This window comes from Haliotis cracherodii, unplaced genomic scaffold (assembly GCF_022045235.1).
Source record: "Haliotis cracherodii isolate W230 unplaced genomic scaffold, xgHalCrac1.p SCAF_25, whole genome shotgun sequence".
Lineage (NCBI taxonomy): Eukaryota > Metazoa > Mollusca > Gastropoda > Lepetellida > Haliotidae > Haliotis > Haliotis cracherodii.
In genome coordinates this window covers 653,839-677,428 of record NW_027266281.1, presented here as the reverse complement: position 1 = coordinate 677,428, position 23,590 = coordinate 653,839, and the positions used below count along the sequence as shown (strand labels likewise).

General features: G+C 44.2%; 1 protein-coding gene and 1 pseudogene across 1 annotated transcript; one reads left to right on the top strand and one right to left on the bottom strand.

Moving 5' to 3' along the window:
* Positions 1–6,568: 6,568 nt before the first annotated feature.
* LOC139472588 (merozoite surface protein CMZ-8-like) lies at positions 6,569–6,919 on the bottom strand. Its single transcript, XM_071255051.1, has one exon. It carries the CDS (start codon positions 6,917–6,919, stop codon positions 6,569–6,571), a length of 351 nt encoding a protein of 116 aa, XP_071111152.1.
* Positions 6,920–19,199: 12,280 nt separating this feature from the next.
* LOC139472791 (fasciclin-2-like) overlaps positions 19,200–23,590 on the top strand; it is a 43,593-nt pseudogene continuing 39,202 nt past the window's right edge.

The following is a 23,590-nucleotide window of genomic DNA, read 5'->3' as shown; positions in this document are numbered from 1 at the left end:
GAGTGTTGCGTTAAACAACAACCAGCCAACCATCAAACCAGCCAACCATCCATCCAACCAACCATCTAACGGAAGGCCCACATCACATACCAATCTATCTGCATCCGGGGTAGAATAGGTCTTCAGCAACCCATGCTTGGCGTAAATGGCGACTAACGTGATCGGATGGTCAAGCTCGCTGACTTGGTTGATGCATGTCGTCGTATCTCAATTGCGTGGATCGATGCTCATGATGTCAAACACTGGGTTGTCTGGTCAAGACTCGATAACTTACAGACCGCCCTCATGTAGCTGGAATATTGCTGAGTGTGGCGTTAAACAACAAACAAACAAACAAACCATACGACGTTTAGCCTTTACGTATCAGTAATAGATAAAAGCGACAGAACCCTTTATATATTCATAAGAATTCTCTGCTAAAGCAGATTCCAATGTGCGAGTCCGACTCCTATGATCATGTGTTCATGAACCCCTATGAAACAGTAATGATACCAGGTGTTCGTGAAAAGGTGATCGTATCCTGCCCCACCGGTGGCACCCGTAACAAACACATGCAAAGGCAAGTCAGTTTTTCACCTAAAAAAATCATTCCAGCATCCATATTCCTGTGTGTCAAAAGGATACTCTGTGCGTCCATTCATGATTGTTGTGCGTACAGGGCGCAACATTACTGTCTATAATCCCAGTATGGGTGTCTCTGGAATATGCATGTTGTTTTGATGTATTGAAACTTTTGTCAATAAATTCGGCATTTTCGTGTTAATTTTGTTTATAAATAGTTTTATTATTTTATTAAATATTCCAGAAAAAACAGGTGAACTACAGAGCTTTGTGCATGTGGCAGTATCTTTGTATATATCATCAAAAAACTGATAATTAATCCTAGCACCTTTCCGCAACTCCAGCTTGTTCCCCCTTTTCGCCATATCTTCTGAGTGAGTGAGTTCGGTTTTAAGCCTCTTTTAGCAATATTCTGGCAATATCACTGCGGGGGACACCAGAAATGGGCTTCACACATTGTACCCATGCGGGTTTGTTTGTTAGTTGTTTAACGCCGCACTCAGCAAAATTCGAGCAATGTGACGGCGGACCACATAATCCAGTGACTGACATCATGAGCATCGATCTACGCAACTGGGATACAGTGATGACACGTATCATCCAGGTCAGAGAGCCCGACCACCCGATCCCGTATGTCGGCCCTTATGACAAGCACAGTCGCCTTATGAGGCAAGCATGGGTTGCTGAAGACCAATTCTAACGCGGATCTTAACGGGTTGTACCCATGTGGGTCATCGAAACAGGGCCTACGACGTGGCGTGCAAACGCTTTTAACCACCTCAAGGCTCACCCAACGCCCCACCCATGGGGTTCATGAAACTAGAACGTAGTCATGTACCCAGCAAGTTGGTCTCTTTAAAATGAACTCACGCTATACATCCTAAGGTACCGACCATATTAATTTCGTTTGAGGTATTTTGTTTTGAGGCTAGATATTTCTTCATTCTTCAGCTACTGATGCAAAACAAGACATTTTTTAATTAATACTAGGAGCCTCAATATACACTCTTCAAAAAAAAGAAACTCAAAGATGTTTTGAGAATTCAAAATCGATTGTTTTTCCCTGCAATCGTCATTAAGACAATTCTTATGTTTGATTCCCGTTAATCATGTCATGTTTGTTGTGCATTACGCGCAAACACATCTCAAAATGTTTTTTGTAAACGTTTATCAGGATAAATGCAAAGGGTGCAACGAAATTGCTTTCAGAAAAAGTTTTCAGCACAATGCACGTGTAAAGTGTTGGAAACAAGGGTAGAGACACTGACTATAAAAGACCGTGACGTGAACGGAGATCGAAAAATGCCAAGATTAACTGCAGCTGACCGAAATATCGCCATTGGACGTTTGGAAGCAGGGTAGTCCCATTCTGCCGTTACAAGACACTTCAACGTTCACCAAAGCACCATATCTCGACTATGGGATCGATATACCCGCACTAATTCGACTCAAGATCATCCCAGAAGTGGAAGACCAAGAGTGACCACCCCTGCTCAGGATCGGTACATCCGGTTACATCACCTTCGAATCGATTTGCTACAGCAACGGACACTGCAGAGCAAGTGCCTGGTATGCGAAGAATTTCTGACCAAACCATCAGAAATCGTCTGAGGGAAGTGGGAATTCGAGCGAGACGACCAAAAGTTGGATCTGTCTTGCGACGCCTACACCGACAACGACATGTCCGGTGGTGCAACAGAGTACATGCAGGGGATCTCAGGAACTGGCGACGCGTTTGGTTCAGCGGTGAGTCACGTTTTCTTCTTCAACGACGGGATGGAAGACAACGTGTATACCGACATCGACATGAACGTTTTGCGCCGAACTGCGTTCGACAGGTGGACCGATTTGGTGGAGGGAGTGTCATGGTGTGGGGAGCAATATCCTACACGGGTAGATCACAGTTAGTGGTTGTCCAGGGCAATCTTACAACAAATCGATACATGGACCAAATTCTGCGTCCTCACCTCCTCACCTCCTCCCAATTTTGTTCCAACATGACAACGCTCGGCCCCACACAGCACGTGCAACAGTTAATTTCCTTGTTAGTGAGAACATCAATGTCCTTCCATGGCCGTCCAAATCGCCTGATCTCAACCCGATTGAACATTTGTTGGATGAACTTGATCAACGTGTCCGTCAACGTCACTAGCGTCCCCACACACAACTCGCCAACGCCTTACAGGAGCAAAAGCGAAGAACTCCCAACGAAAGATTCGTCGACTTGTGCAATCTGTGCAAAGGAGGTGTCGAGCAGTGACGGCTGCAAGAGGTGGTGTGACCAGGTACTGACCATGACGCCCCCTTGTGGCTACACATGTGCAATGACTGAACTGAATTAATGTTGTGAGTCAGTGATGAGGAGTTGTGGGTCAGTGATAGTGAGTTGTGGGTCAGTGATAGGGCGTTGTGGATCAGTGATGAGAAGTGGTGGGCCAGTCATGAGGAGTGGTGGGTCAGTGATAGGGAGTTGTGGGTCAGTGATGAGGAGTGGTGAGTCAGTGATTGGGAGTGGTGGGCCAATGATGAGGAGTGGTGGGCCAGTGATGAGAAGTGGTGGGCCACTGATGAGAAGTGATGGGTAACTGATGAGGTGTGGTGGGTCAGTGATTGGGAGTGGTGGGCCAGTCATGGGGAGTGGTGGGTTAGTGATTGGGTGTCGTGGGCCAGTGATGGGGAGTGGTGGGTCAGTGATGAGGAGTGGTGGGTAAGTGATGAGGAGTGGTGGGTCAGTGATGAGGAGTGGTGGGTAAGTGATGAGGAGTGGTGGGTCAGTGATTGGGAGTGGTGGACCAGTGATCTGGAGTAGTGGGTCTTTGATGAGGAGTGGTGGGCCATTTATGGGAAGTTGTGGGTCAGTGATTGGCAGTTGTGGGCCAGTGATTGGGAGTTGTGGGTCAGTGATGTGGAGTAGTGGGTCAGTGATTAGGAGTTGTGGGTCATTGACGGCGAGTGGTGGGTCATTGATGGGGATTGGTGAGTCACTGATTGGGAGTGGTAGGTCAGTTATGGGGAGTGGTGGGTCAGTGATGGAGAGTTGTGGGTCAGTGATGAGGAGTGGTGGGTCAGTGATGAGAAGCGGTGAGTCAGTGATGGAGAGTTGTGGGTCAGTGATGAGAAGTGGTGGATCAGTGATGAGAAGTGGTGGGTCAGTGATGGAGAGTTGTGGGTCAGTGATGAGGAGTAGTGGGTCAGTGATTGGGAGTGGTGGGTCAGTGATGACAAGTGGTGGGTCAGTGATGGAGAGTTGTGGGTCAGTGATGAGCAGTGGTGGGTCAGTGATGAGAAGTTGTGGGTCAGTAATGGGGAGTGGTGGATCAGTGTTGGGGAGTTGTGGGTCAGTGATGAGAAGTGGTGGGTCAGTGATGGGGAGCGGTGGGTCAGTGATGGGGAGTGGTGGGTCAGTGATGGGGAGGTGTAGGTCAGTTATGGAGAGTGGTGGGTCAGTGATGGAGAGTTGTGGGTCAGTTATGGGGAGTGGTGGGTCAGTGATGGGGAGTGGTAGGTCAGTGATGGGGAGTTGTAGGTCAGTTATGGGTAGTGGTGGGTCAGTGATGGAGAGTTGTGGGTCAGTTATGGGGAGTGGTGGGTCAGTGATGGAGAGTTGTGGGTCAGTGATGAGGAGTGGTGGGTCAGTGATGAGAAGTGGTGGGTCAGTGATGGGGAGTTGTGGGTCAGTGATGGGGAGTGGTGGGTCAGTGATGGGGAGTGGTGGGTCAGTGATGGGGAGTTGTGGGTCAGTGATGAGGAGTGGTGGGTCAGTGATGGGGAGTGGTGGGTCAGTGATGGAGAGTTGTGGGTCAGTGTTGGGGAGTTGTGGGTCAGTGATGAGAAGTGGTGGATCAGTGTTGGGGAGTTGTGGGTCAGTGATTAGGAGTGGTGGGTCAGTGATGGGGAGTTGTGGGTCAGTGATTAGGAGTGGTGGGTCAGTGATGGGGAGTTGTGGGCCAGTGATAGGGAGTTGTGGGTCAGTGATGGGGAGTTGTAGGTCAGTGATGGGGAGTGGTGGGTCAGTGATGGGGAGTTGTAGGTCAGTTATGGGGAGTGGTGGGTCAGTGATGGGGAGTTGTGGGTCAGTGATGAGAAGTGGTGGATCAGTGATGAAGAGTTGTGGGTCAGTGATTAGGGGTGGTGGGTCAGTGATGGGGAGTGGTGGGTCAGTGATGAGAAGTGGTGGGTCAGTGATGGGGAGTTGTGGGTCAGTGATTAGGAGTGGTGGGTCAGTGATGGGGAGTTGTGGGCCAGTGATAGGGAGTTGTGGGTCAGTGATGGGGAGTTGTAGGTCAGTGATGGGGAGTTGTGGGTCAGTGATGGGGAGTTGTAGGTCAGTTATGGGGAGTGGTGGGTCAGTGATGGAGAGTTGTAGGTCAGTTATGGGGAGTGGTGGATCAGTGATGGAGAGTTGTGGGTCAGTTATGGGGAGTGGTGGGTCAGTGATGGAAAGTGGTGGGTCAGTGATGGGGAGTTGTGGGTCAGTGATGAGGAGTGGTGGGTCAGTGATGAGAAGTGGTGGGTCAGTGATGAGAAGTGGTGGGTCAGTGATGGGGAGTTGTGGGTCAGTGATGAGGAGTGGTGGGTCAGTGATGAGAAGTGGTGGGTCAGTGATGGGGAGTTGAGGGTCAGTGATGGAGAGTGGTGGGCCAGTGATGAGAAGTGGTGGGTCAGTGATGAGAAGTGGTGGGCCAGTGATGAGAAGTGGTGGGTCAGTGATGGGGAGTTGAGGGTCAGTGATGGAGAGTTGTGGGTCAGTGATGAGGAATGGTGGGCCAGTGATTAGGAGAGATGAGTCAGTGATGGGGAGTTGAGGCTCAGTGATGGGGAGTGGTGGGCCAGTGATGAGAAGTGGTGGGTCAGTGATGAGAAGTGGTGGGCCAGTGATGGGGAGTTGTTGATCAGTGATGGGGAGTTGTGGGTCATTGATGGGAGTTGGTGAGTCAGTGATTTGGAGTTGTGGGTCATTGATTGGGAGTTGTTGGTCAATAGTGGGGAGAGGTGGGTCATTGACGGGGAGTGGTGGGCCAGTGATGGGGAGCGGCGGGTCAGTGATGGGGAGGGTTGGGCCAGTGATGAGGAGTGCTTGACCAGTGATAGGGAGTTTTGGGTTAGTGATGAGGAGTGGTTGGCCAGTGATTGGGAGTTGTTGGTCAGTTATGGGAAGTGGTGGGTCATTGATGAGTAGTGGTGGGTCAGTGATGAGGATTGGTGGGTCAGTGATGGGCAGTGGTGGCCAGTGATGGGAAGTGGCGGGTCAGTGATGGGGAGGGTTGGGCAAGAGAGGAGGAGTGCTTGACCAGTGATAGGGAGTGTTGGGTCAGTAATGAGGAGTTGTTGGTCAGTGATTGGAAGTGGTGGGTAAGTAATGAGGAGTGGTGGGTCAGTGATGGGGAGTGGTGGGCCAGTGATGGCGAGTGGCGGGTCAGTGATTGGGAGGGTTGGGCCGGTGATGAGGAGTGCTTGACCAGTGATAGTGAGTGTTGGGTCAGTGATGAGGAGTGGTTGGCCAGTGATTGGGAGTTGTTGGTCAGTGATTGGAAGTGGTGGGTAAGTAATGAGGAGTGGTGGGCCACTGATGGGGAGAGATGAGTCATTGATCGGGAATTGTGGGTCATTGTAGGGAGTGGTGGGTCATCGATGTGGAGTGGTGAGTTATAAATGGGGAGTTGTGGGTCAGTGATATTGAGTGGTGAGTCAGTGATATGGAGTGGTGAATCAGTGATGGGGAGTTGTGGTTCAGTGATGAGGAGTGATGGGTCAGTGATTGGGAGAGATGAGTCATTGATGGGGACTTGTGGGTCATTGATGGGGAGTGGTAGGTCAGTGATCGGGAGAGGTGAGTAAATTATGGGGAGTGGTGTATCAGTCTTGAGGAGTGGTGGTTCAGTGATGGGGAGTGTTTGTCCAGTAATGGGGAGTTGTAGGTCAGTGATGAGGAGTGGTGGGTCAGTGATTGGGAGTGGTGGGCTAGCGATCCGGAGTTGTGGGTCAGTGATGAGGAGTGGTGGGCCATTTATGGGGAGTTGTGGGTCAGTGATGGGGAGTTGTGGGTCAATGATGAGGAGTGGTGGGCCAGTGATGGGGAGAGATGGGTCAGTGATGGGTAGCGTTTGGTCATAAGAGGGTCATGGATGGGGAGTGGTGGGCCAGTGATAGGGCGTTGTGGGTCATGGATGGGAATTGGTGAGTCACTGATTGACAGTTGTGGGCCAGTGATGGGGAGTGGTGGGCCAGTGATTGGGAGTTGTGGGTCCGTGATGGGTAGTTGTGGGTCAGTGATGGGGAGGGGTGGGCGAGTGATGAGAAGTGGTGGGTCAGTGATTGGGAGTGATGGGCCAGTGATGACAAGTGGTGGGCCAGTCATTGGGAGTTGTGGATCAGTGATGGGGAGTTGTGGGTCATTGATGGAGAGTGGTGAGTCAGTAATTGGGAGGCGTGGTTCATTGTAAGGAGTGGTGGCTCTTTGATGAGGAGTGGTGGGTCAGTCTCGGGGAGTGGTGGGTCATTGATGTGGAGTGGTGAGTCATAGATGGGGAGTTGTGGGTCAGTGATGGAGAGTTGTGGGTCAGTGATCGGGAGAGATGAGTCAGTGATGGGGAGATGTGGGTCAGTGATGAGATGTTGTGGGCCAGTGATGAGGAGTGGTGGGTCAGTGATGAGGAGTTGTGGGCCAGTGATGGGGAGTTGTGGGTCAGTGATTGTGAGTTGTTGCTCAGTGATGGGGAGTTGTGGGTTATTGATGGGGAGTGGTGAGTCAGTGATTTGGAGTTGTGGGTCATTAATGGGGAGTTGTGGGTCATTAATGGGGAGTGGTGGGTCTGTAATGGGGAGTGGTGGGTCAGTGATTGGGACTTGTGGGTCAGTGATGAGGAGTGGTGGGTCAGTGATGGGGAGGGTTGGGCCAGTGATGGGTAGTTGTGGGTTATTGATTGGGAGTGGTGAGTCAGTGATTTGGAGTTGTGGGTCATTAATGGGGAGTGGTGGGTCAGTAATGGGGAGTGGGTCAGTGATTGGGACTTGTGGGTCAGTGATGAGGAGTGGTGGGTCAGTGATGGGGAGGGTTGGGCCAGTGATGGGGAGTGGTGGGCCAGTGCTGAGAAGTGGAAGGTCAGTGATGGGAGGTGGTGGGTCAGTGATGAGAAGTGGTGGGTCAGTGATGAGGAGTGGTAGGTCAGTGATGGGGAGGGTTGGGCCAGTGATGGGGAGTGGTGGGCCAGTGCTGAGAAGTGGAAGGTCAGTGATGGGAGGTGATGGAGAAGTGGTGGGTCAGTGATGAGGAGTGGTGGGTCAGTGATCGGGAGTTGTGGGTCAGTGATCGGGAGAGATGAGTCAGTGATGGGGAGATGTGGGTCAGTGATGAGATGTTGAGGGTCAGTGATGGGGAGTGATGGGCCAGTGATGAGAAGTAGTGGACCAGTGAGGAGATGTGGTGGGTCAGTGATGGGAGGTGGTAGGCCAGTGATGGGGAGTTGAGGGTCAGTGATGAGATGTTGAGGGTCAGTGATGGGGAGTGATGGGCCAGTGATGAGAAGTAGTGGACCAGTGAGGAGATGTGGTGGGTCAGTGATGGGAGGTGGTAGGCCAGTGATAGGGAGTTTTGGGTCAGTGATTGGGAGTTTAAGCTCACGTTTCCAAATTAAAATAAGAGGCATATACTCTACAGTGGGACTACTGTATTATTTTCGTTATTGTAGAACAAAGTTTGCTTTGGAATTATCAACCAGAAATTTAAGCAGCAATGTAAAGATCTGCCTGGTGATATAGAATAACTGTCATGACAACACATACATGATGCGGAAGATATATATGTCCTTCTATTATACAGTTTGTTACCGGAATTCGAATGATTATTTCATAGAGTTATGTATCTTAAAATTATCTTTAAAATTTCCTTTTTCTTCACAGTGTATCCGCTCGAAAGAGCGAGTAAAGCGCGAAATTTTTTCGGTCTTAGGCATTTACCAACGAGCAAATTAGGAAAATAATCAAGGCTAACCTAGAATACGAACCAACTGTCATAGGTATACCGCCAAATTGCATCACTTTATAAACCTGAATGTGATATTTCCAGTAGTATTGTCAGTGTATTGACAACAACTAGAAGAGCAAAAATGCGGTGATACATTCTGTGATATGTCCTCTTCCCTCGCCAACACAAGATGGTGTGGACTTGAATTCCCGGTTAGAACGCAAAATACATGGGTATGTATCAAATGCAATTACCGTTCCGAATACATATATGCAGGACATCTCATTGTATGTCCAACAAAGACCTGTGCCAATACTTTTCCAATAACTCTTGGTTTTATTTATAATCACCTTATCCCATTGGCCCTTTTTCTCCTTTGAGTGAGTAACGTTCAATCAAGAAAGTGCTCCACCCTTTACTGAGACTGTAGAAATCATTAACAAATGAGGGGCTCCAAGTCAACGACATAATTGTATTGGGAGGTTGTGAAATCTCAGTTATGGTCCAATTGTCTTTCAAATCTGTAATGTATCATGTTTTAATGTCGAAATAAGCTAGGAACACACGATTGCACTGTTAATTGTTTTAGGAGTAGGGGTTGGAGTCTGGTTGAGGATGGATAGGGGAAGGTCATCTTCTGGGGCAAGGGAGTTAACTGGCTATAAAAGTCCAGTTTCCACCCTTTACGAAATAGGCCAAATTTCTGGAGTTTTATTTTGGCTGGACTAACGAGTCCACGCATCGCATTGCAAACAAGACATCTGGTTACATTGATTCTAACGTGCAGATTTATTTCGAGTACAGGATTTGCAAAATATGTGTACCATCGACAGATATTTTCAATATCTTGTCTTGTTTTTAATCATGGTGCTCAAATGATTTGATGTACTTTGCGAGGTAAGACCTTATTTTGTTTGAAGAAAATGCAAGTGATAAGGGAGTTGGACTCTGATTGGTCAATAGGTGTGACATAGAAGGGACATAACTGGTAATAGCTACTGGTGGCGCTACGATTGAGCAACGAAATTCCAACTTAGTTCGGCAAGGGTGGAAACTGAAGTTTTGTAGTCACATAACTCCCTTTCCCCGGGAAGATGTTTTATTGGTAGGGGTGTGGGTACGCGTGGCATAGGTGTGGGGATAGAGTTGTTGTCTAAAGTGATGCAATTTGGCGGAATACCTATGACAGTTGGTTCGTATTCTAGGTTTGCCTTGATTATTTTCCTAATTTGCTCGTTGGTAAACGCCTAAGACCGGCAAAACTTCGCGCTTTACTCCCTCTTTCGAGCTGATACGCTGTGAAGAAAAAGAATTTTAAAGATAATTTTAAGATACATAACTCTATGAAATAATCATTCGAATTCCGGTAACAAACTGTACAATAGAAGGACATATATGTCTTCCGCATCATGTATGTGTTGTCATGACAGTTATTCTATATCACCAGGCAGATCTTTACATTGCTGCTTAAATCTCTGGTTGATCATTCCAAAGCAAACTTTGTTCTACAATAACGAAAATAATACAGTAGCCCCACTGTAGAGTATATGCCTCTTATTTTAATTTGGAAACGTGCGCTTAACACATGGTTTTCAGTGTATTAAAAAGAGGTATCTACTCCACTGATGGACAACATCAAATTGTAGGTTTATCTCCATTCTACCATGACAACAAGAGTACCTTGAAAACGACTCTCTCTTGTAATGTGGACCGACATAGGTTGCAAACCGCCGCTATCTTAGACTATTCTTGTAAGGGGTCACAGGTATTATAAATGTAATAAACATTACTAAAGTTCAACATTAAAAAACACATAGCCTTGACTAGTTCAAAATATTGGTTGAAAACATATTTTTTCAAAAAGAAGTTCTTTTGTCCAATTCTTCTTCCAAATTCTGCCCAAGTTTCCTTCATGGATCTAAGATACTAAAATCAAGCATACAAACAACATCTCATACTCTGATGCCAAAAAGCTACTTCTACCCTCTCAGACACATTCCAAGATGTCATATTCAGCCGCAGTCTCTTAAGCCACAGTCTCTTCAACAACAGTCTCTTCTCTGACCAACAAAAGCACCAAGACATCCACTCACTGTCAAACTGAGATCTCTTGGATCATTGAAGACCAGATCATCATTGATGAAGCAACACAGGTGTCACAAAGTAAACCAGCAACACTGACATCCTCATCTCAGACAGAATCTGCAATCTTTTTACCATTCAATAAACTTAACCAGACACGACAAAAGAAATTGAAACAGTTCAGGTCGAAGCCCATCTATAAAAATACAACAACAAAAAAGCAAATGAGGAGAAAGGTCAGGGCACTCCAGCACTTGGAGGAGCCTTCTCCTGTTGCGTGCCCTGTAGCGGTTCATAATCCTTTTGAACTATTGTACATGGAGGTCACTCCTTCCCTCCCAGTACATGGGCATGCCCCCTCCACTCACGTGCCTCACTTTAACCTCCATGAGCGGGGCTACTAATTTAATACAATGCCATTGCAGAGGACATGGGAAGAATTTTATTCATCTACAATTATTATCACAATATTTTAAACTATCAGCGTTTAGCTTACAAGAAACATACCTGAAAAATACAGATACATTTGATTTTCGTCAGTACAATTCGTACTATTCGTTTTCACCTCCAGGTGACAAAGCCACAGGTGGCGCTTCTATTTTGGTGAGGCAGGACGTCAGCCATTGCCCCATCCCTCTTAAATGCAACCTTCAAGCTGTTGCTGTCCGTCTTTCTTACATATAACTTTCACACTTTGCTCCTTATACATTTCACCCTTGTTTCCAAGTCAGCAGTCTGATCTTCAGGATTTGTTTAATCAACCCCTAAGACCCGGTATCATCACGGGTGACCTAAATGGACATAACCCTCGATTGGGAAGAACTGATACCAACAGCAAAGGGACAATCCTGGAAGACATAATTTCAAAACACAACTTATGCATATTTAATGATGGATCAGACAGATGTTTACATCCCCCTACTGGAACATATTCTGACAGATCCAAATGTATATAACGAATTTGAATAGTCGGCCCACAACGACCTATGTGGAAGTGACCATTTCCCCACAATACTTTCAGCTGTTAACCCGAATGATGATCCACTTGTTACAAGGTGGAATTTTAACAAGGCAAACTGGCCATTATTTCAAACACTTTGAACTGACAAATTGACACCTGACATTTTCATCAATGTCCCTGATCCTATTCAGTTGATAACAGACAAACTCAATAACATTGTTGATGTAACTATCCCTATGTCCTCTGTTAAACCCCACATTCGTAAACCATGGTTTACTGATGATTGCAAACAGTCTAGGAAGTGGAGGAGGAAGGCTGAAAAATACTTTCGCCATCTTTCTACGGTTCACAATTTAAATAATGTAAGACGAATAGTGCCAAGGCCTGACATACGTTTAAACAAAATCGGCGACAGTCATGGAAAGGCTTCGTATCAAAGATTAATTCCCGTACGCCATTGACAAATGAGTGTAACATGGTACAAAAAATCAAAGGGAAAGTATATTCTGGTGTTCATCATCCTAAAGACGACCATGGTCTACTAACTGACAAAGTTGACATTGCAAATATGTTGGGTGAAACTTGACCTGAGCATTTTTCATCATCCAATTATAATCCCAAATTTCAGAAATATAAATATCAACAAGAAAAGAAAACTATTAACATTTTTCTGATCAGGGTGAAGCTACATGAGCTCAATACTGGCCCAGCGCAAGCCCCTGATACCATTTACCGAACAGGACGCTTCCCCCAATATGAAACAACGCCATTGTTATCCTTATAAACCCAATAAAGACCCCGAAATCTTTTTCGATGGTACTCCAATCACGATTGTAAAAGAAGAATTTTTTTTAGGATTAATTCGCGACCATCATGTTCCTTTTTTCTACATATCAAATATCTAAAGACAAAATGTCTGACGGTCCTAGATTTGTTAAAAGTCGTTTTAAATTCAAAGAGGAGATCAGATAATCCTCCTTCACTTATATATATATCTAATCCGCTCTACACTGAACTTGCAAAAAACCGACTGGACTCAATCCACCATCAAGTATTAAGACTTTGTCTTGATGGTTTTCGAACCGGTTGACAGCCTCTATGTTGAGGCTGATGACCCCTCTTTCAAACTACGCTTTGTGTCTCCCTGACTCACCATGTCAATCAGGTTTTGCAAGCATTTAATTTGGACATCAAGCGTATGCAAGGCAACGCTATTGCTGATGCATTGTCTCGTGTTGGTTGAATGTGATTAGTTCTTACTACAAACATGATTTGCATTTTCGTAAACATGTCTCATAATTATGCATTGCACTTTGCACTTTATGTACTGTTATCAGCAAAGCATATTCTCGCAATGTTCAAAGTTGCTTTCTCTGAAGAGGTAGAATGTCTTAAGGCAGTGCATTATGTTGTTGAACAGTGCCTACATTACAAGTGCTACATCCCTGAATACTGATAATTGTAAAAGTATAATGCAATGAACTTTTACTGAATTTCAACAGAAACAATGTAATATTCGGAGGTGGTAGAATGTCTTAAGGCAGTGCATTATGTTGTTGAACAGTGCCTACATTACAAGTGCTACATCCCTGAATACTGATAATTGTAAAAGTATAATGCAATGAACTTTTACTGAATTTCAACAGAAACAATGTAATATTCGGAGGTGGTAGAATGTCTTAAGGCAGTGCATTATGTTGTTGAACAGTGCCTACATTACAAGTGCTACATCCCTGAATACTGATAATTGTAAAAGTATAATGCAATGAACTTTTACTGAATTTCAACAGAAACAATGTAATATTCGGAGGTGGTAGAATGTCTTAAGGCAGTGCATTATGTTGTTGAACAGTGCCTACATTACAAGTGCTACATCCCTGAATACTGATAATTGTAAAAGTATAATGCAATGAACTTTTACTGAATTTCAACAGAAACAATGTAATATTCGGAGGTGGTAGAATGTCTTAAGGCAGTGCATTATGTTGTTGAACAGTGCTTACAGTAAGTAGTGCTTCATTCCTGAATACTAATCATTTTCCAATGTGCAGAAAATACGTTTATAACGAACACGCTTATAACGAACTGACCCGTGAAGATCCGGGGTAGAATAGGTCGTCAGCAAACCATGCTTGCCGTAAAAGGCGACTATGCTTGTCGAAAGAGGATCGGGTGATCAAGCTCGCTGACTTGGTTGATGCATGTCATCGCATCCCATTCCCGTGGATCGATGCTCATGATGTCACTCACTGGGTTGTCTGGTCCAGACATGTTTATTTACAGACCGCCGTCATATAGCTTGAATATTGCTGAGTACGGCGTTAAACAACAAACAAACAAAATCAACCCGACTGGAGAACATTAGGATGATGTCACTGGAGGTTTGTAAGATTATATATGCACCCTGTGATAATTGCAGGCCAGTGACGCTTCTGAACATGTGAATTAATTGTTTATCAGTTTCGACCATGCCAGTAGGTAATGTTTCCAGAGATTGTATTTTGTTGTTGCTTTTTTCAAATGCCCAACCCAAGCCTTAGTCAAACATCCGTACATATCGGTTTCATTTGAAAGGGAAAATGATGTATCATGCGATCACAGGAATACTTTGTCCTTTCTAGCCAAACTTCTAAAACCTTTTATATCATAATGTAAGATTTCATGAATATTACAACAAAATGCACACGTTAATAAAACGTGACTCACTCAATATTTAACTCATTTTTGTATACTTATATACATACTGTACGTTTAGTAGAATTTAACCAGAACATTTAAACACTTCCTCGTTATTTTCCTTCAGCACCTGGGGACGAAGAAGGAAATGGATAGGAAGAACCTTTCGTCAAGCAGGTAATAGAAATTCTACCATGAATTTGGAAATTACTCGATTCTAATTAGTTAATCATAGGCTATTAAATCACAATAAACACTCTCTGATTGAAACAGCTGGTTTGACGGCCGCTTCACCGTGGAAGCTAATATTCATAGAATAGTACTATTTTCAGTCATTGTCGGTAGGTATATTTAAATCATTATATCTTTAATTACACGTTACAAAAAATGCACAGTTACGGTTACGACAATATTCAAAGGATGTGTGGCAATACATTTCGTAGAGAAAACACGATAGAAATCTACAAAGGGAATTTATTTACGTTTTGGAGACAACAGAGAGCTTGAAATTTTGGCGCTTTTCTCTATACGACTGTGACGTCATATTTTTTGCATCACAATGATCGATATGACGTTATAATGGTGACGCGCGATGTAGAGCGAAAGCCTTGCAAAACTGAATTTGTTTTCTTTAGGGATGCCCACCTCATGTTAGCTTACCAAGTTGCCGTGCTTATATGCTTTCAATACCTGTCATATGTTCGAGCGAAGTATTAGGGTGTAAACAAACTGCTTGAGTATATACAGCGCCGTATTTTGTTCGGTAATTCCGTGATTCAGATCGATAACCCACTGAAAACACCCATGCCGCTTCACTCAGTATATTTGCTAACACCAAAGAGTTCGCGTTTTATTTAGTCATGGTAGAATGGAGATAAACGTACTGTGTTTTCAATTGTAAACACAGTAGACAGACAGACAGACAATAATTTGTTTGCGTCTCACCAATAAGGTACTTTGTACAATATCCATATGAAATCAAAACACGCGTAAAACTTACGTCCAGTCGTAAAACGACTTATGAGAGACGATATGATCATAAAACAAACATGTATACTAAAATTAATATACATACAATATATACACCATGAATATAAAATAGATCGGTGCTTCAATAAAATATCATAGCAGGTTTTGGCCACGTAAAAGGTGAGATCGCAGCTGGATAGACGTAGTGTAAATTGCTCACAGTAGGAATAGCCTTTGAAATACGGATCGGTAAAAGTACATCGTTTAAGAAGATCTGTTCTCACATCATTATATAGTGGGCATAAAAGTAAGACGTGTATCTCGTCCTCCACACAGTCTCTACAGTTAAAACAAAATCGCTCTTCTGCTGGAATATTAGAATAGCGGCCAGTTTCTAACTTTAATGGGGCTACCCAGCATCTAAATTTAGCAAGAGCACTTCTGTGGCAGCGACTCAGTGGTTTCTTAACGTTATCTTCTGTATCGTAATGGTGTTTGAAACGCCTGTAGGTTCTCAGTTTATTTCTTCCCCTCGCCCCTTGTATTGACTGTAGCTTGTCCCACCTCTTTGTTTTATACTCTGACATCAGTCTTTCTCTTACTGCCGCTGCAAGGGATCTCGGCTCAATGTGTGAGCTAGTAGATGTTAAATGCCCAAGGTCTATTCTCTCGAGACACGACGTCACCCTGGAGTTCCAGTTTTTCTTGAACTTACTGGCCCATAAAAATATCTTCTTAGTGACTCTCCTGTTTGGTGAGTTGACAAGTCTGGCCCAGTGCCTTGAGACTGTGGCCAACGATCTGACACAAGGTGGGATCCTGCCAACCTCCCAAATTTATTGCAACATTTGGTGCGTATTTCCCCAGTCCAAGGAAAAAGCGGATAGCGTTTGTCGTCGAATATTCTGTCGTTCCTCATATTGCCGAACCATAGTCCAGACAAGACCAAACCATTGTGTCGTAAAGTTTGCTAAATACAGTATGTTTATCTTCTAATTCAACGTATCAGGCATCAACCAAGTCAGCGAGCCTGATCACCCGATCCCGTTAGTCGCCTCTTACGACAAGCATTGTCGCTGAAGACCTATTCTAAACCGGATCTTCATGGGGCCCATTTCATATTGATAGCAAAGTACATATTAACACGAAATATGCAAAATGAAAACACATCGCTTCCCGCATGCATACCGCAGCATCCCAAATGAATATTGAGACATTTGGGAAATCAGACCTAATGATAAACTTTTGTCATATCATCATCACACGTCACTCCCCTTTTGTGAAATGTTTTACCGGGTTTACGTTTCACGTTTTACGTTGACATTTCTGAAATAATGTGTTTGTTTGTGCGACGACATGCTCGGCAAGTGCTTCTGTCGTCATTATTACATTACGATTGTACACAGAGCACAAAGGTCACGTGATACGTTTATTCGGATCTAGACATCACTAAGTCGTGAAAATGCAAGTGTGACACTAGAAGACGTTGGTTGATCAATCTCCGGCTGCATCACACTAGAGGAGGTTAAAACATGGCACTTATTATTACCCTGCCTGCTGCACGGCACTGAGGCCATGAAACAAGGATTGGTCGGCTCGGATTCAGTACGGGTTAAACTACGTATCTCATTGGAACAGACACATGATCCGTCTTTAGTCCGGAATAGCAAAAGCAGTGACACACGCACTTACACACGCACGCACACACGTGCGGACACTCGCACGTCGCTATATAAGAGCATTATTCTTGAAGGCAACGTTGAACCCCTTGTTACCTTATCAATGAACTGCTAGGTTTATATAGAACACAATACAATAAAAGTGCGGTTATAACGACAACGTTTATAACGCCCTATTTCTTGGTCCCGACCATTTGTTGTATATATGTTGTACATATGCTTTTAGAGGGCACGGATGGCCCAGTGGTCTAAAGCGCCGCGATTCGCTGTGCAGAGTTGCGTCCCTTGGGCACGCCAGAAACCTATGATTGTGGGTTCGAATCCCGGTTCGCCCCGAACTAGGTTTCTAGGTTTGTCAGCACCATACACGTGCTCGTGGGTTTCACCGAAATGGTAAACGTCTGAGACCTGCATCACTTCGGGCTTTCCTCCCACATTAAGCTGACACGCCCTGATATAACTGGAATACTGTTAAAAGCGGTGTTTAAACCCAACTCACTCACTCACTCACATATACTTATAACAAACTACGGTTATAACGAATTAAGATTCGTGGTCCCTTTGAGTTCGTCATAACCGTAGTTCACTGTATATTACTTTGCGGTCAGACACAGAGTGTTAGAATGACTTGAATCCAACTTGCAGGATCGACCTATTGTTCCACTTTCCATCACATCTAACTCATCTCTGTAGGCGGAAAAGAAATTTAAAGGATAATGGCACTTCAAATATTTGTTCTATTCTTCCAGATGTTATCAACTTAAAGTTATAAAATATGATAAAAAGAAGCCAGGAGCTTTCATCATTTTCAGATACAGTAATCTAGATTTGCCAAAAGGTATAGATTTGCATGGGGTGTTTTGGATATATTTTTTTCAGGGCATGCATGACAGACCAGTCGGACTTAGCAATCGACTTCTTATGAATATTGATATTTCATTTAGACTATTTATGAAGCCAGTCTTTTTTCATGCAATTTAAGGAATACGGTATACGCACTATTTTAGCAAAAGAAAACGGTACTTTAACATAGTTTTGATAAGGTATCTTTATTTTCAAGGATGGCTGTTTTAAAATGTCAGCTTCCCACCAAAGGCCAGTGCACTGAGTGGCGCGTTCTTACCACTCCAGAGAGTAGCACGGGAGAGGAAGTAACTGCTTTCAACTGTAGGCGACTGAAGTGCTTGGACGAGGCTTGTGAGTGTCGGTGAGAAGTGACTATCACCAGATCAAAGGAGACGTCCCGTGTGTGAACTCGGCACACATTGAAACAATGAACAGGAACTTTCAATAGCAGTAATCGTTCGAAATGCAGGATGAGTTTGATGACTTACGTTCACGGTGGTATATCTGTATTCCTATGGGCACACACGTCGCTGTGCAGAGTTGCAATACCTTATGTTTGCAAGAACCCTGTGGTCGTGGGTTCGATTTCCAGACTCGTCCTGATTATGTTTTATTAGTTTTCAGAATAATATCGATGTGGTAAACACGTAAGTCCTTAGCCACATCCGAGTACCTCCCACATATGTACGTTGCCACGTCATGAAAACGTATATGACGTCCCACTCACTAACTCACTGAATGTTGAATGAATTGAAACCAAACGTCTGTCTACCTCGTGACATAGCTGGGATATCGCTACCATGTACGTATAACGCCCCTATCTCTTCTGGGGCAGGAGGCAGCTGACAGTCTGACACACATTAACAGTATTTAAATAATACTACATTTTAGAGGGAACCAACAATTACCACGTCTTTGACAGTTTACGTGGCGTCGATGGATGACGGGGCGGTGGGATATAAACATCATACACTCCCGTTATTCTAAAAACTGGGGGCACGGGGGGCCCAGTCGTCATAGGCGCCGCGATTCGCTGTGCAGAATTGCGTCCCTTTGGCGCGCCAGAAACCTATGATTGTCGGTTGGAATCCCGGTTCGCCCCGATTATGTTTCTAGGTTTGTCAGCACTATACCCGCGTTCGTGGGTTTCAACGAAGTGGTAAATGTCTGAGACCTGCATCACTTCAGGCTTTCCTCCCACATTAAGCTGACACGCCGCTAATACCGTTAAAAGCGGTGAATTCCCTTATTCAGTTCAAAGAGTTTATCCTCACACATCATGTCCTTGTGCTTGACCGCTTCACCTCTGCAACATCATACAGGCTATTTCATCACAGATGTCACGAATGTGGAACTACATCACATGACCAGTTCGCGTAACGGTTTATTGCCCAAACGAAACAAGTGCAAGCGGCTTGGTAGCGCGTAGGAATATATCAAGGACTTGCTCCTTGTAGCTGGGATGGCTATGAATGATTATTGTGCCTAAGAGAGGGAAATAGACTACTGAGAGACGTTGTTTGGTCAAGCTTGAGGAAGGACAGTGTCCAGAATGGATTTATCTATTACGCCTTGTGTGTTGTCATTGCTGCTCATAGGAATTAGCTGTGAGTATTGTGAATTAGTGTGTGGTCCCTGTCGGAAGGGTTAGCTCTAACATGTCATGTATCCCACGATGCTGTAAGAATGTTCTGTTGCTTTTGAGAAAATCATTATTCATTGCATATAAAAATGATATTACCCATATTCCGATATTTGCACATGTGCGTTGTAGCAATTCTCAATGCTGATTGGTCAGTTGAGGCCATAACAACTCAATACTCCATTGTTCACAATTAATACAAAATGACGTCATCCGTTGTTCATGATGTCACAAATTGATTACAGTAAACTACGGTTATAACGAACACAAAGGGACCACCCATTTTAGTTCGTAGCAACCGTAGTTCGTTATTAGCATATATATACAGTATACATACAACAAATGGCAGGAACTAAAAAATAAGTTCGTTATATCGGTCATTCGTTATAAGCGTATTCGTTATAAACGTAGTTAACTATACATTAAGTCATCTGAGCAATAGGCTGTCTTCAGTAAAGTGGCTCTGTGGGTTGGAATTTCCTACTTGATTTTCTTCATATTCTCTCTAAAATGTCAATGCATAATATATACAATAACATTCTCGAAACTCGGGATTAGAGAAGATCCTGTCTTGTTAAATGAATGCAAAGACTAGGGATTATCACCATTCAATCACTCGGGACAGATATTCCGTAATGTCCTGGTTATTCTCCAGATGTGCGTCCATCCAGGAATGTCCTAGACATTGGACTGTTAGCAACATTCCTTCTCTTCGTAAATACGACACGCTTCGATATAACTGAAAAACATTCACTCTCACTTAAACCAAACGTACCCAATTGCTATTATTGTTAGAAGTTTTTCTAAAGTGTCAGAATACAATAAGATGTGATGGCGAGGAAAAGAGCATCACAGTTGACCTAATTATTGAGTTGACATACAGTCAAACAGTCGAACTTTGATGTGTCGAACTTACGGTTGCAGTAAGTGGTCGGAGTAGGGCCGGGTGCAAAACCAGACAATGTTTTGATTACAACTAATTTTTTTTCTTCTGACGAACACCTTGCAACACTGGATTTTGTGGCTGATAATGGTTATACAAAAGTAGCAAACAAAACTATTTTCTTCTCCACGTTGCTAGGTCATTTTGTTTTTTCGATTATATCCCTGGCCTCAACCAGAATATCCATGGTTGCTTCCTTAATTGACAGATTTGTCGGGCTACATGTTGAGTTACGTCACTACTCTATAATATGCGTATGACGTTTCTGAATGGGAACCTTATTGTGACATGTTTGTAAATGTCGCAAGTAATAAACAAGTATATGTCTCTTTAAACACAAACATGACTATGTCACAACAACATAACAGTACTTGAGAAAGATGTGGATTAGATTTGATCTCCGGCAACCCATGCTTGACGTAAGAGGTATTGGGTGGTCATGCTCGCTGATTCATCGTATCCCAACTGCGTAGGTGGATGCTCACGATGTCAATCTCTTGATTACGTGGTCCAGACTCTATTATTTACAGACACCCGTCATAGAGCTGGAATGTTGATGAGTGTGCCGTCTAACAACAAACAAACAAACAAACATGACCTCGGTTGAATGACCGAGACATTATGGTTTGCGGTTATAGTGTGAGTGAGTGTGTTGGGTTTAACGCCGCTTTAAAAAGTATTCCAGTCACATCACGGCGTGTCAGAGGAAAGCTCAAAGTGATGCATGTCTCAGACGTTTACCACTTCGGTAAAACCCGCGAGCATGGGTATGGTGCTGACAAACCTAGAAACATAATCGGGACGAACCGGGATTCGAACCCACAATCAAAGGTTTCTGGTGTGTCCAGGGGACACGACTTTGCACAGCGAATCGCGGCGCCTTATACGACTGGGCCACACGTATTCCCGTCTGGACTAACAAATCTATGCCATGCATATTACAGGGCCATTTTAAAAATGTCGTACATCTGGCCATGCAGATTGCAGGCAAGGTTACACGCAGATTACAGGGCCAGGTTTAAATGGCATACAGCTGGCCATGCAGATTACAGTTCCATGTTTTAAATGGCATACATCTGGTCATGATTACAGGGCCAAGTTACAAATGGCATACAGCTGGCCATGTAGATTACAGGGCCATGTTTTAAATAGCATACATCTGGCCATGCCGATCACACGGACATGTTTTAAATGGCATACATCTGGCCATGCAGATTACATGGCCATGGTTTAAATGTCATAGAGCTGGCCATGCCGATCACACGAACATGTTATCAATGTCATACAGCTGGCCATGCAGATTACAAGGCCATGTTATAAATGTCATACAGCTGGCCATGCATATTATAGGGCCACGTTATAAATGGCATACAGCTGGCTATGCAGATGGCAGGGCCATGTTATAAATATCATAAAGCTGGCCAAGCAGATTACAGGGCCTTGTTATAAATGTCATACAGCTGACGATGCAGATTACAGGGCCAAGCTACAAATGTCCTACATCTGGCCATGCAGATTACAGGGCCATGTTATTGATGGCATACAGCTGGCCATGTTTTAAATAGCATACATCTGGTCATGCCGATCACACGAACATGTTTTAAATGGCATATATCTGGCCATACAGATGACAGGGCCATGTTATAAATGTCATGCAGCTGACCATGCAGATTACTGGGCCATGTTATCAATGTCATACAGCTGGTCATGCATATTACTGGGCCATGTTATCAATGGCATACATCTGGCCATGCAGAAGACAGGACCATGTTACAAATGTCATACAGCTGGCCATGCAAATCACAGGGACATGTTTTAAATGTCATACAGCTGGCCATGCAGACTACAGGGCCATGTTATAAATGTCATACAGCTGGCCATGCAAATCACAGGGACATGCTTAAATGTCATACAGCTGGTCATGCAGATTACAGAGCCACGTTATAAATGTCATACAGCTGGCCATGCAAATCACAGGGACATGTTTTAAATGTCATACAGCTGACCATGCAGATGACAGGGCCATGTTATAAATGTCATACAGCTGACCATGCAGATGACAGGGCCACGTTATTGATGGCATGCAGCTGGCCATGCAGATTACAGGGCCATGTTTAAATGGCATACAGCTGGCAATGCAGATTACAGGGCCATGTTTAAATGGCATACAGCTGGCCATGCAGATTACAGGGCCACGTTATTGATGTCAAACAGCTGACCATGCAGATTATATGGCCATGTTATTGATGTCATACAGCTGACCATTCAGATTACATGGCCATGTTATAAATGTCATACAGTTGGGCATACAGATTACAGGGCCACGGTATTAACATCATACAACAGACCATGCAGATTACATGGCCATGTTATAAATGTCATACAGCTGGGCATGCAGATTACATGGCCACGGTGTTAAAATCATACAGCGGATCGTGCATATTACAGGGCAATTTTAAAAAAATGTCGTACATCTGGCTATGCAGGGCCAGGTTATCGATGTCATACATCTGGCCATGCAGATTACAGGGCCATCTTTTAAATGTCATACATCTGGCCATGCAGATTACAAGGCCGTGTTTAGATAGTATACATCTGGCCATGCAGAATACAGCGCCAGGTTTAAATGTCATACATCTGGCCATGCAGATTACAGGGCCATGTTTTAAATGTCATACATCTGACCATGCAGATTACAGGGCCATGTTATAAATGTCATTCAGCTGGCCATGCAGATTACAGGGCCAAGTTATAAATGTCACACCGCGGACTATACATATTACATGGCCATTTTAAAAAAATGTCGTACATATGGCCATGCAGGACCAGGTTATCGATGTCATATAGCTGGCCATGCATATCACAGGGCCAAGTTATAAATGTCATACATCTGGCCATGCAGATTACAGGGCCAGGTTTAAATGTCATACATCTGGCCATGCAGATTACAGGGCCATGTTATATATGGCATACAGCTGGCCATTCAGATTACAGGGCCATGTTTTAAATAGCATACATCTGGCCATGCAGATTACAGGGCCACGTTATTGATGTCATACAGCTGACGATGCAGATTACAGGGCCAGGTTTAAATGGCGTACAGCTGGCTATGCAGATTACAGGGCCATGGTTTAAATGTCAGACATCTGGCCATGTAGATTACATAGCCCTGTAATAAATGTCATACAGCTGGCCATGCAGATTACAGGTGCAAGTTATAAATGGCATATATCTGGCAGTTCAGATTACATGACCACGTTATTAATGT

Bases quoted from the DNA above. Each gene is read 5' to 3' on its own strand.
- LOC139472588 (XM_071255051.1), bottom strand. From the start codon at position 6,919: ATGACTGGCCCACCACTTGTCATCACTGGCCCATCACTCCCAATCACT.